Raw genomic sequence first — 17636 nt, forward strand, 5'->3', positions numbered from 1 at the left:
AAATCATACAGTAATGACGATACATAGTTAAATAAAATCATACAGTAATGACGATACATAGTCAAATAAAATCATACAGTAATGACGATACATAGTCAAATAAAATCATACAGTAATGACAATACATAGTCAAATAAAATCACACAGTAGTGATGATACCGTGATTTACTATGAAACAATTCACCTTTTAGAGATAAGAAAATTTTTCCTTTACAAATTTTTCTAAAGCTGGGATTTTAAAATACTTTCTAATTCAATACGTTAAGTTAAAATAACGAGATGTACATTCTTTACTTTGTACTAATAATTACTTTGATATGATCTACGAAGACACAAAGTTTGAAATGACGATCATTTAAATTGACGACGGGAAAGTCATAAAAAATATCTACGAAAATAGTCTTTTCACGATTCTCTTCATGATTAAGGACATGCGCGTCATGACCCAAATTCACCACATGTCAATGGATGCTATTGGACATACTTTTTTCCTCTTGTTTCTTCATGGTAAAGCTGTAAAGTATTTATTGCTTAGAGTGCGATGAGCAAGCTCTTGCCTTTAGAAATCTACTATTGGTATGATGCCGTCGAAGGCATAATTTCAAAACAAGTAATAAACTAAAGCCTTATGTGATGAAAGGCAAATGCTGTTTAGTCGAAGCACTTGATATGTGTTTATAGTCATCACATCTCTCTTGCTTGGCTGTGGTGCAGATGACGGTTTGGTGATCACTCCTTCTCGGGTTTAAAGCCGCTTCATTCTTATTAGCTTTTTGTAGTTCAATAATACGTACATAACTAAAGGTAGTCATGGCTAATGCAATTGCACCTTCAAGGTTCAAGACCGCCTTGTGTATTTCTACTTCAAAGTTGAGAAAAAGGGCAAAGATGCCAGGAAACTACTAGTATTCGTTGGTGAGGCTTTGTCTGACCTCCAATGCACGAGGTCCTTGGTTCGTCCGGATGTCGTCGTCAGTTCGGGTTGTAGATTGAGGATTGAGTGCAAGGTTGAGGTTAGGAGGGGATGTAAAAGAGCGTTCGGTTTTCCCTCTGTTTCCTGACTAGAAAAATATGACTTCCTCTGGAAAGTCATAAAAAAATTTGATCAAAAGACTTAGACATAGTTTAGACCTCGAACTTTACATGAACTGAATGATTTAAAGAAAAAAGAAAATGAGATGAACTCCCTCATTATCTTTTGTTTTATATGCATTTGGTTCATGTAAAGTTCATGTAGAGTTCGACGTCTAAACTAGGCCTTTGTTTTTTTAGGGCATAATTCTTGCAACGGACTCCCTTTTCTTTTTCTCTTTGCGAATTTTTTCCGAAAATATAGGATAATATAGAATATAAGTGTCGAAAATATAGAATATAAGTGTCGCATTCCATTCTCGTAAAACCAACAATAGAGTTGCCATACAACTTGTGTACACAATTATCTACCCTTACTTTGCCCCTGACATTCACGGTACTCGTTTATTGCAAGTCTTATGCTTAACACACCAAGCCCAACAACAACCGACTGACCCTCGAAGGATTGGAGCCCCACATCACAACCTGAGAAACCTCACTCTACACACTCGACCAGTCAGTGCGTTTAAATCTCGGATATTTTGGTAGGTATTTTGAAAGAATTTTTGTATTTGTGCGAGTGTCAGATGCGGTTCGAACCTTACATCTGTTATGAAAAAACGATTTTTAAATGACTACAATCTCTACATAACACATTGACAACATTTGACGAAATGATTACACGATCACATGACTTTTATGAAATGACGACTTTTTGAAATATCGTCAATATTAATGTTGTCATTTCATAGGACAGAGATAAAATACGTTTAATTCACAAAAAAACACAACAGGCAGCTAGCAAAGAAATAAGCTATTGAAAATTTATTTGTCAACACAAGTCAACATATTCCTGTACATTTTCTAGTATTGAATTACAAAATTGTTCTATACACGCTATAGTGAACTGTACAACGACACACAACAAATTATCATTGTTCTTTCATGTTCCAAGAATAGTAAAATACATTTAGTCAATAAAAATAAAGCAAAAATCAAAGAGATAAAATTTTGCTTGATGATTTACTGACTGGTGCAAATTGATCGTATAATAATGGTCATCACATTTGACCGTTGCTATGGAAATTAACCAAACATAAAATTTCTACATCATCAAACCACAAGCAATTACTTCACTGACATAGAATATGATGACTGAATATTGTGTGGAAATATTAACAGGTTGTCTACAACCTGAACATTTTGGTTTTTGAAAATTGCCAATATTTTTTTCAGTCTGAGTTTTTAGTCCATTTTCTTACAGATGTCAGAATTTATATGTTGGTTTAAATACTTAAATAAATTGTTTACTTACTCAAACTTGTTTTCCAGATAGGAAAATGTAAAACATAGACATACTAATAATTGTGAAATAGTCAAAGCTCACAACAATCAATATGTAAAAATATCTTTAACACAAAATACATGTAGATTGTCGCTACGTAGGGGCCTGAAACCAACGAAAACCACGTAGCATTAGATAGTTAGGAAATATCGTGATGTCATACTTCTAGTTGATCAGTAAAATCTCCAAGAGCCTGAAAAAATATGAACTAACATCAAAATCTTCGTGCCTTAAATATTTATTTATGGTGAGATTGTGTGATAACATCCATCAGATTTCTTAATTTTCCACACACTTACCAAGGAGTTGTTTATACTTCCATGACTACTTCTACTGCTTTCACTACATCCACTGAATGAGGAAGTTCTTAACTGTCTTGGTATATCCTACACAGTTAAGCAAAAAGTAAAATAAAAAATTAAAAACATGGATCATAATCTTAAATGCTTTCTGACAAAAGACCTCACGTCATGTCCTACAATCAACAAAAATAAAATGCAAGCATTATGATTGTCAACTTACATTATGGTTATTGGGCAACGCTAATCTGTCAGTTAAGGATTCCCAGTTTCCTATAAACAAAAAATACGCATTAAAACATGAACAATAATCAAATTCTCTTTGTTTTTCAGTACCATGTCCATCATAGTTTGGATAAAATGTTTCGTCAGAATGTGACAGATGTAAACCTCTTGGAGAATTTGATCGTTGTTGCTCGAGTTTATGTGCCCTTCCCTGATATTGCTGTAAGTCGTATTGGAGCCTGTGTAAAAAGTGACGTTTTGGTTTTACATTTACAAATAAAAACAAAAAAGAGAACATCCTTTGACTCCGAGACAAGTACGAATATATTAACTAAATCTTTTAAACCACAGTCCGATCGATCAATTGTTTGAGTGTGTAGTCATGAAAACGAACAACTGAACTTACTTGCTCTACGTTTGGAATATAAAGCTCGCTCAGTTACCAATTATTAGAGAAATCATCTGAACATATGTAGCCTATTCAGGCAATTGTTGAGTCGAGATAAATTGGATAAACTATCTTTCAGAGTAACTGGCTTACTTGTATTTGAGAAATCATCTGCAGTCGGTTTGACCAACTGTTCGAGTTCAACCAGTTTATTTAAAATACTTTTACAAGTATCCTTACCTTTCGCGGTTGATGTCTCTCTCACTAATGACGTTCTAAATTAAAACAAAACGGAAAAATATTTAAAAACAGTTTCTAACAGTTGACTTTTCTTGTTTTCAAGTATTCATGAAAAGTTAACGTTATTTTTTAGAATTAAAATTGGCATTTATTGGATTCACGTTATAAGTAAAAAAGCTTTTACTCACTAATAATTTCGTGAGACATTCATTCAGTTTGGCAGTCGATGTTGCCAATTGTTGCTATAATAAACATTGATAAACATTAAATAGCGCATTTGTTCTTCAACTAGTTATTAGCTGCAATTCATAAGTTTTCTATTATAAAAATATACACTACATAAACCGCAAAGCAGGGAGAGGGGCGAGGCCAAACTGCCCACTTTTTCATGGACAGTAAATTTATTTGATAAATTCAGCGTCTTACATGTCGAGAATGTCTCATGCTTCATTTCTCACATTTGAACATTACTCATGTGAAAAAGTATCTTAAAAACCTTCCCTCCCTTAAAAAAAATAAGCGATAAGAGACAAAAGTGTAAACAAATAAGTTGTAAAACAAAGATGTTTATAAAAGATCATGACTTGTCGAAGATTTTTATTAACAGCAGACTGTACTGAAGTGTTAAAACGTATTGGTAAGTCAATAAAACATTGCTTCATTCGAGTCGTGTTTTTTGTTCTTGCTATATAATATTTTGTTAGGTCTTTATCGATTGCCATTAACTTATGTTGATATTTGAAGAATGACGGCTAGTATTTAAAGGAACCTCCAGTGTTTTAATGTGTTCATTGTTCATGGCTTTACATGAAACATATGTTTTTAAATTCACTTTCATTTAGAAGTTGTGCTACTAGCCAATAACGTTGGTAGTTCATTTAAAAGTTAGTAGTTCAAAAATCTGTAATTTGTCATAATTTAAACTCTCCAGGCTACGATTAAGTACAAACTTAACAGTTTTCCTAAGTAAATAGGACATTTTAAAAATAAGATGAGTTAATGCTACATCTTGAACACATAAAGATATCAATGATATGGAATGGATTGAATTTCGATTCAATCCTACGGGATCGACAAAATCAAAAATTTCTAAGTATTTTATGTAAATTGCTACTGGTGATGAAATATGGATAAGTTTCAAAATCATCCATGTACTTTCTTTCGTAATTCATTTTGATGGAAAGTACCACAACATCCATGTTTGAAACAGCCGTGGATTAATTAAATCTAGTAATTTAAGAGATACCAATCAAATTTGAAAAAAAATGTGAAAATAGATTACCTGAGGAGGTAAAGGATTTTCTTCGTTATTTTGTGATCTTTCGCTTGGGCTTAAAATGCTAGTAACAGCGGCAGTTATATGGTTGGCTGAAATATAACAACAACTTGGTTACTTGAAAAGAAATTCAAAAACAAAAAGTACATAAAGTGTAAGATAATATACCTTCTAGTATTGATTCAACAACAAGACTTCTGCAAAGTTAAAAAATAACCTCGTAAATCATATGAAAAAAAGTAGTAGACCTGTCTTTGGTTACCGATGTCAGTGGTACTATAAGTTACTTATTCATTTTTTGGCATTTCACAGTTTTTGTAGCCTGATGATAAATGCTTTCATTCAGTTGGTAATGGCAGTATTTTTTTGTGTTTAACGTATCACGACCTCGTTAATCCGTAAGTAGTGACACCGGCAAGGTTTTTTAGGGGGGCACACTGAAAAAATTGCTCTTATATTTACATATATATTTTATTAGTATCTTTATTGTACAAAGAACGAATATAGTTGGAGGGGTAACCCCCCCCTTGCTGGTGTGGAAGCCAGAGCTGGAGTTAAAAACCGGATGTTACAAGCTCTGACAGAACAAGAAACGAAAATTTAAAGCAAAAAAGATTTACCTCGCATCTTCATTCGTATCTGTTACCGATCCCTGGAAGACAGACAAAGTTATTAATTTAACTGTCGTTCTTTTGGGATTAACTTTAAATCTACAAACCATCTAACACTTTCATAAAGTTTTAAGGCTGAAACACACTAGGCAGTCGCTTTAGTCGCGCGTCTAAAACTACCGCTTTGCGTGGTTACTAAGCTAGTAGCGTAGTCGCGTCAGCTAGTCGCTTTGAAAGTTCAACATGTTGAACTTTTGACTTTGGTCGCTTCAGTCGCTTTACACTGATTGGCCAATAGATACATTTTAACTTCCTAAATGCATATCATATTTCCTGTCATAAGCATCATACGAAATTTATAGATTATACCTTGGAAAACGAAGGCAATATATAGTGAATTCACACTGGAATCTTTCAGTTTTTATATGACTTATCAAATAGGGACAATAGGAGCTACAAACTGGAACCCTAATGCACAAAAATAAGAATAAGGTCATCCACGATATACGCGTAATGGGCTATGATCATATTGGCGTGTTTTAACTGACTTGTTCTCTTTTCTCCACATAGTAGTTTGTACTGAGTAAATATTCATATATTAGTAGCTATAATAAAGGCCAAAATAAAAAGTTTAAGTGATATCTCTGTTTGTAACAAACTAAAATTACCGCCATGTTCAATAGACGCCACGGTAAATGTCGCGATGGTCGCTGCATGTGTGTTTCTAGCGTTCAAGCGACTGACGCGTGCGCATCAATTCGCTTTGGACGCGCGACTGAAGCGACTGCCCAGTGTGTTTCAGCCTTTATGGTTTGTGCTCAATTGTAAACATTGAGTTCATAAGAGCAAGTCATTGTTTTGTTGGTCGAGACGTTCGTAGTCAATGTTTACCTTAGATACTAAATTTTCAATAGAATGTGATCCCTAAAGGAAAAAATAAAGATTGATTATGGACATTTTATAACCATATTGTAAACTTATGGGATTGTGTGAAAAGTGTGAACATTATACGTTTACCATACGAGTTGTACATTGTTCATTTCTTGAAGTATGAATGGTGATTCTACAATGCCAACTTCTCTTACAATGTGCAATGTAATACCTGAAACTCTTCAACCAAACGTGATTTTTCCTCCAGTAACTTTCTAATTTCGTCATCTTTTTGCTTCAACAACTCTAGAAAAACAAATATCATGAATTCAAGGAGTTAAAATTGAGCATGTGAAACTGAAACGATTATAGTTGCGTACCCATTACTTCCACAGAGGATCGTGATGATCGCACACTATCTTCAGGTGAATTATTTTTCAGACTTTCAGTAGTGTCTGTATCAGATCCATCTGCAACTATTGCTGTTTATAAAACAATATAAAAAATAATGAAACATTAATTAGGTTGCACTGGTTTAAAATGAATTTTGCTGCAAATATTCTATAACAGTTAAAAAACGTTAGCAGATTATTTTAAATAAAGTATCTTTTTAAGAAAGTTGTAATCTAAATGACGTATATTGATTCGTCAACAATATACTTAACAACATCGACAACATAACTCAATGACTTTATTGTAAAGCCATTATCAGAGAATCATAATATGAATTCAATATTACATTCATATTATGTATGTCTGCTTAGCTGATATAATTATAAATTATAGTAGAGCTTTTGAATGAGCTTTCAAAGTTATTATATAAACAAATATGGATACAGTTGACAAGAGAACATTAATTGTTGGTAAAATATAAGGATTCAATAAGTGGCGTAGCCAGAAAGCAAGTTTGGTCAAGCTATGTCAATATTTTTGTCGTGTTCATTCAATGTAAAAGCAAAAGATTTGTTAAGAAATAAATAATGACAAAGTTATTTACACAACACAACCAAACTTGTAGACTGGCTATGCCACTGGATACGATTCTGAAACAACATGGATACAATAAGGATTCAATTATAAAAATGATACAGATAAAAATAAGGATACAAATATGGATGCAATAAGGATACAACAGATACGACAATCTGAGTACAACGCAGGATACAATTAGAACCTCACACGTAATACAAGTACCTGAATTTGGTGGCTCAATACTCTGTTGATGTTTAAATTCTTCAACTTTTTGAGTGGGGACATTCATAGTCAGGTTATCCTGTAGAATAAAACATGAAATTATTTCAAATATAAGACGCATAAATTTTTGTACATGTAGATCGTCCAGGTTAGTAAAGTCCTGAGAAAAACTGTTAGTGTTGACTGACGTTTGAACAACCCTAGTGATCATTATCTTCAGAGTCAAGTGACAATATAAGACGCATATTCAAAAAAGTCTTTTAATACCCTATTCAATTGTTTTATAATACTATAGGCGCTAACATATTACTTGTTATAACACATTTAAAATGCGCTAAAGATATTTTACCTTTGATGAAACTTCTTTCGATTCTTCTGAATCTTTCTCCTTTTCCTCTGAGTCAATGCTTTCTTTCTCTCCTTCTTTCTTTTCGCTACCCAAGTCATTTTTCTCTTTTGTCTCGAATTCTTCTTTCTCTTGCTCCGGAACATCATCCATATCTTTTAATGAATCTGTAGTTACGACAACTGCATTTCGCCGTCCTCGTTCTAAGAAATCAATACCTCGTTGACAAAAATGAAATTCTTACTTAAGCAAAGATAAAACAAAACAAGACATCAATCGTGTTATTTTTATAAATGGCCATAAAAAGCGTAAATGATGAAGATACCTATGCGTTAAAGTTGTTACATTAATGACGAAGAATCACGTAAGACAACATAGATGGTGAATATAAAGTGTGTTTAAGTGGGGTTACATTGATAACAACAAGTGACGTAAGAGAAAATTGATGGTACATGCAAAGAATAAAGATGTAACCTAAAAAACATCACCAATGTTTTTGAATGTATAGTTACCAAATAAGAATATTATTTGGAATGTTACACAATATTTGAGGTTCCCGTTTACCTTTGCCTTTGCATGTTTCAATTGCTTCAGTAATAACTTTGAACCATCTAAATATCGAGAATACAAAGAAAAGTCAACAACGTACAGACATGAGAAAATCATTGATTGGTAGTTGACAGTCACGTGTAAAATATGACAAGATTTCTTACTGTCTTCTCTTTTCTATGGTTGCTGCAACTAATTCGTAAATCTGTGGACCTTTGTCCGACGTACCAACAATGAAAAACGCTTTCTTATCTATAAACAAAAAGAATTTCCAATCGTAAGGTGGCTTATTTTTAGATCAAATTGCAATGTTCATTTATAAAAATTCAAAAGAGTGCAATTTAACCATCATGCATTGCGTTTGTATATTTTCACGTTTCACGGTATTTTATGCTGACTTGGATAATTTCACAGGGCAGTACGTAACGAGAAAGTTTAGAGCATGGGGGGTCATGTTTAAGGAAAACATATTCGTTAATATTTTGTATGTTACAAGTACCCTTGCGTAAAGCTGGCTTAATTTGGTACATAACAAACACGTGATTGGTAAATGTGCTTCCAATAAGACTAGCGTAAAAACAGACACGTGATTGAATTCATTGAATTTAATAATAAAGCGACAGTTTTATTTTTAATTCAGCCGAACACTTTCAATTATTATTTATTAGTTTTTCTTGACTTTTACGGATCATATGAACGATCGTAATGTATGATGATTGACACTCTGCCTCTGACGTCATATACAGTCCCTATGACGTCACAAACGTCACTATTCAATATTTGATCATGAGCGGGAAGTAATACCGACGACCATAAAGTCTTGATAGTTTACAAAAACACAACAAACATAAGCAAGAAAATAGAAGCAATTTAAATATGTTTTACCTGTTGCAACATTTCTTGTCAACACAGTGGAAAGCTTTAAAACAGGACTATGTGTAGTCTGAAATTATATCGAAGAATCTTAAATTACAAAAATTGTACATTTTGATTGTTGTAATTAAGGCTTGTAGTTTAGTTTCGTGTTTTTTTTTATATGACACAAGTATTTCCAAATTAAAGCAGCTAAAATCAGGGATATGGGATAAAACATAGGTCATATATCACAATATTAAAGTAAGGGATCATTGTCTTGAATCTCTTCCTTTATAATCATGAATCCCTTACTTTATCATCACGAATGGCTTACTTTATTGTCTTGATAACTTTTCATACTCTGACATTTCAAAACATATTTGTCATCCTGTTTTTGCAACAATACGAGAAGATCTTCAAGCAGGATAGCATGTAAATCTACAGAGAAATAACATTTACATAGCGTGTAAATCTACAGAGAAATAGCATTTAAATAGCGTGTAAATCTACAGAGAAATAACATTTACACTAATTGCGTGGCAATAAATTGCATATACGTATGTAAACGTTCATAGGAAATATAATTTATCTATTAAGCGCCAAATACTTAATTTTTGAGTTTTGACATCATTTTCTGTTAACACTCTATTCCACTCCTTTTTATAATTTTTTTAACGAACAATGTAAGATGAAAAAGTTCATGATCACTTGCCATAAAGTTTTCAAAAATTGACAAATAGTTGCCTAAAATTTCACGAGAACTTAAGTTGATAAGTCGGCTACGTCGCCTTAAACAATGTTTAATTTGTCAAATAGATCAAGAAAATTTTATCACATATAGAAAAAGTCGTTGTAAATGCAGTTCTGACAAAGTATGATAATGTTTGTATTGACATTTGAATCTGAAGATGACGTAGCTACTGCTAAGTACGTCAAAACCACAGTCAATACCAAAACCAACAGTCCTTCCTAGGTGCACACTAATATAATCAAGTGTCATACCAATATATTTGCTTTGACTCATTCTCCAAGTTAAAGGTCCATCAAATAATAATTTATGCTTTGTCAGATCTAAATTCTACAAAAAAAATACAAAACTTTTAGATTGTTTTTCAGTCATAATTTTCTTTCCACACTTCTCTCATACCTTGAACTCTTCCGCTGCTTTATGGTTTGATTTTTCCAGAGGTGACTTGTCAATTTTTTTACTTAATTCGGCCAAATGCTGCAAGGAATACATACATTCATACAATGCAAACATTACTTCGGTGTTATAAAATGGCAGATCACCATCACTGTTCATCAGTGTGTACTCATGAACTATTCATTATTAATAGTAACCAAAATCAAAACCTGCTGATCTTCGTAATCTTTTACCGCTTGATTGACATATTCTAGAATTTGCTACAAAAATATGTATTTCGCAAAGTCAATTCTTGTGTATTTAAAACAATGATGTTTAAAAATTTAATGGAATACATTGATTGAGTAATGAAAAAATAATGTATGATTTAAAATAAGATTTCAGTTCGTAAGTAAAGACGTTTTGTGAACAAAGTCCCCTACAGAAGTTAAGTTGCATTGTATGACGTGGATCAATGTGCTCAGAAAAACAACTTTCGTTGCACACATAGAGAAACTGATTTCTTTCATAATGCCATAGCAAATAATGCCAACCCAAGTAATCAACATGATCCAAGCGATAAGTGTGCGATAAGTGTGAATAAGACGTTATCCATAGTTGTCAAAACCAAAAAATTTGCACTTTTATAAATTCTCTTAACCATCAGATATACGTAAGAGTATAAGATTTGTAAATAGTTTACTTCACCATTTAATGTGCAACAAATATGCAGCATATTTTATGTTAAGCATTCAAATTTTACACGGAGTTTCTTATAATGACAAAGAAATCCGTGTTAGGCCTTCCTCTTTCTGTTGCTTTTACATAATTCTTCACCACCAAGATTTTCAGCTTGTTAATGCGTTGGTGTACACAACTCTCAATCAATTCTAAATCTAACCCTCACACAGACTTCGTTTGCTGAAAATCATTTCACTATCAACATGTTATAAAAAATAAATCGGCGAAAGTGATTGCAAATCTGGTACTATTTTTTAAAATTCAGGTGACACTTGATAAATCAAGGGAGTTGACAGGTCTATCTATGGTATAAGACAAGATTTAAAAAAGTGAGTCGCATTCTTGTAAAAAAAATTCATCGTTACTTCAATAACGAGTGCTGTATTATACTTTTCTACTCATTATATACTTGTCTACGTATCTAGTGGTAAAAAGAAGTTTGTATTATACTTTTCTACTCTTTATATGCTTGTCTACGTATCTAGTGGTAAAAAGAAATTTGTATTATACTTTTCTACTCATTATATACTTGTCTACGTATCTAGTGGTAAAAAGAAATTTGTATTATACTTTTCTACTCTTTATATGCTTGTCTACGTATCTAGTGGTAAAAAGAAATTTTTACGTTTGGAAATTTTTTTGTTTTGATAACTATCGATGACTTTCTGCTTATTGTACAAACTTATCGCTTGATGTCACGTTAACTACAGACGTTTGCATTATTTTAATGACAACATGAAAGAAATAATTAGTTTCTAGATGCGAGTAATGAAAGTCAATTTCTAAGCACTTTTTAACTATTTTGTCCACGGTCTAGTAAAGACCTACTGAGATATTCAAAAAAAATATGATAGTCTGTTTTACCTTGCAAATCTTAATGGCTTTTACCAGTCGAGGGTGATCAGAATTGCTGCCTAAATGTTAAATAAAACAAAAGTAATTTGGAATTCGTTTAAAAAACTTTCAATATTTTTATGTTTACGAAGACGTGAAATTACAGTAAACAAAAAACTTTTGTAGAAATACTATAATGAGAAAAAATTTCCTCTCTAGAAAACAAGAATTTCCTGGTTTTGCTCGATCTCACAAATGTTTTGAAGGAAAGAATAATTCTGTGACAATCGCAGGTTTGTCTAAAGCATTTTATTACTTGGAGTTGCCTTGAGAAGACTATCCAAGAACAGTGGATATTTAGTAAGACGTTGATAACTGCTTGAAATAATTCCTTGAAGGGCAAGTTTTCGACACAAAGGATTACTTTCGCATTGCTAGAAATTAATAAAAAATTGCCATTTATTTCCTCAAAAAAAAGCACATTCAGCTTTCCTATGCAAATACCTGAATAAATTCATCCAGTTTTCTTTTTTCCTTTTGTTTGGCCTGAAAATGACAAGATCCATTTTCATTATCTTTTAAATTAAGAGTAAAACATACTGATGAAGACGGCCAATATACATCAATTTATATCAAATCAATAGACAATGTTGTCAGTACACAAGCGTATCCTGGATAGTATAAATTATTGTTTATGACAAACAAGTAAATCAAACTGAAGAGTAGACGATAAAACACAATATAAAAATAAAGTAAACAACAGTTACATTTACAGTAAACAACAGTTACATTTACAGTAAACAAAAGTTACATTTACAGTAAGCAACTGCAACATGAGAGTAAACAACTGCAACATTACAGTAAACAACTGCAACATGAGAGTAAACGACTGCAACATTACAGTAAACAACTGCAACATGAGAGTAAACAACTGCAACATTACAGTAAACAACTGCAACATGAGAGTAAACAACTGCAACATTACAGTAAACAACTGCAACATGAGAGTAAACGACTGCAACATTACAGTAACAACTGCAACATTACAGTAACTACTGCAACATTACAGTAACTACTGCAACATGACAGTAAACAATTGCAATACGACAGTAAGCATTTGCAACATGAGAGTAAACAACTACAAAATGTACAGCCAACAACTGTTACTTGAGCAGCAAACAACAACCATAACAAATAAACCAACCTTTATAAGTTCCAGTGCGTTATTCTGTCCTTGACAAAATTTAGCAAACGCTTCTTTTGCTTCCTCTCCAGGCTGGTCATCAAACTAAAAACGAAAATAACTCGTCAAGACAAATGTCTCTTGTTCTATTTAAATAAAAAACAACATTACCCTATTTAATAAGACATCACCAATCTCATTAACATAGCCATCTTCTCCCCGTTTATCTAACATCGCCTGTACAAGGGACTCTAAAAAAAAGAAGAAAATTATCGTAAACTTGTTCAGTTAAGTTATTTCATTACAACAAACATATCCCATTCATTCACAGTTATCATGAAAACAAAATGCTTAATACTCGATAGAAATACATAAATACAAAACTTACTGTGTATCTTAATTAATTCTTCAAGATTGGGAAAAAGAAGTTTTCCCACAGTTTCATATTCGATCTTAGCTTTTAACCAAGGTTTGTAAAAAACCTACAACATTTTGAATACATTTTTATAATTAGCTTAAAGAGTTACAAAAACAGTGTTTATTGTGTATTTTTTATAGCCTGGGGGCTACAGTACAATTCCAAAAATATGTAACCCTCCGTCTTGTTTACAAGTGCAGGAGTCACCATTGCACTCTTGTAATAACAGGAGGGCACATTGCTGTACAGACTGTTTCTAAGACATGTATAAATATTATTTTGCCGATAAGTAAATTTTTCGTACTTTGTGCAAGACTTTCAGAGTTCTAACGTGGGTTCTCTCCGTGTACACAAGCTCTAAATAGGTTTAACAAATTTACGTAACAAAATATCAACCTAAACATTTCAAACACAACATTTTCATTTACAAAAAAATATTCATACAAATTTATACCATTAATGATTTCAAGTCTTTTTCGGCTTTTGCTATTCAATGTTTTGTAAAGCTGAAATGAAATCCAATTTTGAGTCGTCGTACGTACATAATACACGCACTAGCAATGAGTTACAATAGCAATGAGTTACACTAGCAATGAGTTACACTAGCAACGAGTTACACTAGCAATGAGTTACACTAGCAATGAGTTACACTAGCAATGAGTTACACTAGCAGTGAGTTACACTAGCAGTGAGTTACACTAGCAATGAGTTACACTAGCAGTGAGTTACACTAGCAATGAGTTACACTAGCACATGCAATCGTTACAATCATCACACACACCTTCGCATCAATCACGTCTTTTAAATTCGGTATTTCTGTGGGTATTTCTAAGTCAGAATCCTAAAAGATGAACATTCAACAAGATTTAAATGAAGAAAGTAAAAAATCATCCAAATTTATTGTCTATGAAACATATCAACACAAAATCATGCTCACCTCTTCATCATCTTTCCACGTAACATAAAAAGTAAAATACATTAATTTGAAATACATTTTGGTTACTTCTACACAACTTTGTGATTAAATTTATAGCCTGAACATGTAACAATCAGAAAATTGTTTCTAACAAATACATAAACTTAAAGAACGTCAAAACAATTACTGCCGAAATACTGCCAAAGAGTGAAATCATATTCTTTAAATAATAATGACAAGATTCTTTATTGATCCTTGAAATTTCACATATTACTTACCACTCTCAATTTGAGGAGGTTCTGTTATACGATCTAAAAATTTGTCATTTCTATAAAAAAAAAACATAATCAAAAACAAGCAAAATGCAAACAAAAACAACATAAACAAACGAGATTGAGCCATATGTTTGCAAACAACAAAAACTATAAATAAATGAGATTGAACTAGAACTTAGCAAGCAACAAAACTAAAAACAAAAACATTGACTCACTTTGTTATACCAGGAATGAAAACTTCTGTTGTTTTCGATCGGCCACTAGGTCTTACACGAGCTTCATTTTTCTATAATAAGTCATTTCTCCAAATTGAACATTTCTATTCATTCCTTAGATTATTCGATAATCTATGCCCGATGTTTTAAATAATTTTATTAATAAGCAAAGGGCAACCAGTACTTGAGTGGAAAAAAGATTTTTTGCTGTCAAAGATTGATGAAACGTTGAGCCACGTATGTCAAGTAAATCTAAATACAGACATTTAGTAAATATATATAATTTATCTAAAGAAATGTTACTTCAAATGAATTATGATTTCATACTAAATGGTTATATTTAGAATTTAAAGCTGGTCAAATGTTTTTTTGACACGAATGTTGGGCAAATGTTTTTTTTAACACGAAATGTTTTTAGCATCTGTCATGCATTAACTGATCATTTATGGTATGTACGAAAAATTTTAACTATTTACTCTCAATGTCTATGAAGTTTAGTCATTGTTAAATGTTTGTGTATTAAAAATTAAAAACAAAATTTTTAACTCACTTTAGGTTCGTTAACATTTCAGAAGAAGTGGAGTGACTGGATTCTCAAAAATCAAAACGTCAAAAGAAACTTTTTGTTCTTGCGGGTAATTTTTAACATTTATACAAGTTTCATAAAAACGAACGGAAAACTCAAAATGATGATCACGTGACGTAGTTTGTACCTTACTAGTGGTCATGCTGGTCGTACGAGATACAGGGTTGGAACTTTTTTGCTGTATTGAACAAATATTGAGCAAAAAGATATTTAGACCTTCCGATATGTGCCACGTAAAGTGATGAAGGATTGGAGTACGAAATCACGAGAAATATGTCGTGATTATACTGTCGTGATTGTACATAAATACAATTTACAACAACACACTACTTTAATAATCATGATCATTCAAAGAAAAATAAACATTCCTATTTCGCAATAATTTCATTTCATCTTCAATAAACTTACATCAAATGACGACGAATTTGGCCTAAAATGAAAAAAATGCAGTGAGTTTACGTAAAAATACTTGCAAAGTAGAGTAGCCACCAATGTTATTAATGAAAATTTTATAACAGTGACGTGACCAATGCATTAAAGCTGACCTTTCTTTATCCAACTCCAGACGACTAAAATAAATGTAAATTAATATCATTTGATTGCTGTAGCGAGCAGGAATTACATTTGTATGATTCAAAACAATCAAATCTACATTTTAACTCTACCTAGGACTTGTAGGTATACCATCCACGAATTTCCCCACTTTTAGTGAATCAGCTAAACATTTCAAAGGAATTATTATGTAAATATTTCACGTGACAGAGTCATATTTTGTACTATTCCATGGCGTTTATTCTGTTTCTGTTGACAGATGATATCTTGTTACTCATAAAAATGCTAATTAAGTATTTACCTTCAATACAGTCACGACAAAAAAAAACATGAAAAACTAAAACAGCTAGATTTAGGATGATATGCCACGAGGATATTAAATAACCAGAATTATCAACACTAATTTAATTAAATGACTGAAGAGTATTGAGCAAAAGCATTGTGTCTAAGTTAATTTGACGAATTTTAACCTATAACTTGCATGGCTATAGGACAATATGATCGCACAATCATTGTAGTATAAGACTTCAGTGTTCCCATCACACTGAACTAACACCACTGTGAAAGCAATCCGAGCTCATTTTCAAGAATCAATACATATTTGGACATCTTGCTTACAAACAGGCAATGCTAAAATGATTTCTTCGGTTTGATAAAAACTAGCTGTATAAGCTAGACGCTGAAAATGACTCTTCAAAGACGTATATTCATCGCTAAATGAGAAATGGTTGTTCTGTTTTCATACCTTCTCTAGGATCTGGTGAGTGAAGTGCAGGAGCAGAATCATTTGTTTTCACTGAAAAGAGAAATAACAAACATAGATTGACACAAAACATGTTAAAGGCGCGAGTAGGTCCAACATGCAGGATACGTAGGATTATAAATTATATAAATTAAAATCATTGATAAGGCTTTTCCTTTTAGAACTTTTGCCAATGTTATACCGTTTCCATTCGTTGAATTCATATTTTATTAAAAATGAATATATTAAGCAATATCACAGCCTAATGTTGATGTGGCAATACTTCAAGTTATGTTGAATCTAAAGTCCTAGTATTATACGTCATCTATATTTTTGTAACTTACATGCATTTGCACTGCTCCGCCGTGATAATTCAGGTCTCTGATAAAAAAATTTAAGTTAAACATATGTAAATGTAAAAATATAAAATGGTTAGTCATTAATCATAACTCATACTAGCTATATCCAGTCAATCATAACTCATATGACCTATGCCCACGTCATAACTTATTCGTGTTATACGCAACGAATCGTCACTCATACGAGATATGCACAACCAATCATAACTTATTTGAGCTATGCACAACCAATCATAACTCTTACGAGCTATGCACAACCAATCACAACTCATATGAGCTATGCTAAGCCAATTAACATATGATAGAAAAAAGGCAAATTACCGTAGCAATTCTGTCCTTCTTTCGTCCAGTACAAGCTTCATCAATGGCTTCTATACAGCGTAGCTTGTGAACATTATAATCACACGCTGCAAGAATTTACAC

General features: G+C 32.3%; 1 protein-coding gene across 5 annotated transcripts in view; it reads right to left on the reverse strand.

The window, feature by feature from the left end:
• Positions 1 to 1881: 1881 nt before the first annotated feature.
• LOC124445721 (rho guanine nucleotide exchange factor 11-like) overlaps positions 1882 to 17636 on the reverse strand; it is a 32326-nt gene continuing 16571 nt past the window's right edge. For 4 of the 5 annotated variants that reach the window (XM_046996466.1, XM_046996467.1, XM_046996469.1 and 1 more), the window contains 40 exons: positions 17535 to 17620; positions 17199 to 17235; positions 16858 to 16908; positions 16226 to 16277; positions 16106 to 16129; positions 15969 to 15990; positions 15688 to 15738; positions 14975 to 15045; positions 14763 to 14812; positions 14506 to 14516; positions 14350 to 14409; positions 14023 to 14074; positions 13873 to 13925; positions 13539 to 13632; positions 13322 to 13401; positions 13172 to 13255; positions 12472 to 12513; positions 12284 to 12401; positions 11998 to 12047; positions 10623 to 10673; positions 10417 to 10494; positions 10272 to 10347; positions 9604 to 9707; positions 9300 to 9357; positions 8579 to 8666; positions 8430 to 8476; positions 7869 to 8068; positions 7520 to 7598; positions 6706 to 6807; positions 6558 to 6631; positions 6347 to 6379; positions 5465 to 5496; positions 5013 to 5041; positions 4851 to 4936; positions 3757 to 3810; positions 3569 to 3603; positions 3052 to 3179; positions 2939 to 2988; positions 2716 to 2802; positions 1882 to 2609 (listed from right to left, as the gene is read on the reverse strand). In XM_046996466.1, the coding sequence (XP_046852422.1) occupies positions 2574 to 2609; positions 2716 to 2802; positions 2939 to 2988; positions 3052 to 3179; positions 3569 to 3603; positions 3757 to 3810; positions 4851 to 4936; positions 5013 to 5041; positions 5465 to 5496; positions 6347 to 6379; positions 6558 to 6631; positions 6706 to 6807; positions 7520 to 7598; positions 7869 to 8068; positions 8430 to 8476; positions 8579 to 8666; positions 9300 to 9357; positions 9604 to 9707; positions 10272 to 10347; positions 10417 to 10494; positions 10623 to 10673; positions 11998 to 12047; positions 12284 to 12401; positions 12472 to 12513; positions 13172 to 13255; positions 13322 to 13401; positions 13539 to 13632; positions 13873 to 13925; positions 14023 to 14074; positions 14350 to 14409; positions 14506 to 14516; positions 14763 to 14812; positions 14975 to 15045; positions 15688 to 15738; positions 15969 to 15990; positions 16106 to 16129; positions 16226 to 16277; positions 16858 to 16908; positions 17199 to 17235; positions 17535 to 17620 (2615 nt within the window). In that variant the 3' untranslated portion in view covers positions 1882 to 2573. The remainder of the gene's footprint in view (positions 2610 to 2715; positions 2803 to 2938; positions 2989 to 3051; positions 3180 to 3568; positions 3604 to 3756; positions 3811 to 4850; positions 4937 to 5012; positions 5042 to 5464; positions 5497 to 6346; positions 6380 to 6557; positions 6632 to 6705; positions 6808 to 7519; positions 7599 to 7868; positions 8069 to 8429; positions 8477 to 8578; positions 8667 to 9299; positions 9358 to 9603; positions 9708 to 10271; positions 10348 to 10416; positions 10495 to 10622; positions 10674 to 11997; positions 12048 to 12283; positions 12402 to 12471; positions 12514 to 13171; positions 13256 to 13321; positions 13402 to 13538; positions 13633 to 13872; positions 13926 to 14022; positions 14075 to 14349; positions 14410 to 14505; positions 14517 to 14762; positions 14813 to 14974; positions 15046 to 15687; positions 15739 to 15968; positions 15991 to 16105; positions 16130 to 16225; positions 16278 to 16857; positions 16909 to 17198; positions 17236 to 17534; positions 17621 to 17636) is intronic. The other variant, XM_046996468.1, reaches the window with a different exon arrangement.

The sequence above is a fragment of the Xenia sp. Carnegie-2017 genome, unplaced genomic scaffold (genome assembly GCF_021976095.1).
Source record: "Xenia sp. Carnegie-2017 unplaced genomic scaffold, XeniaSp_v1 HiC_scaffold_22, whole genome shotgun sequence".
Taxonomy (NCBI): domain Eukaryota; kingdom Metazoa; phylum Cnidaria; class Anthozoa; order Malacalcyonacea; family Xeniidae; genus Xenia; species Xenia sp. Carnegie-2017.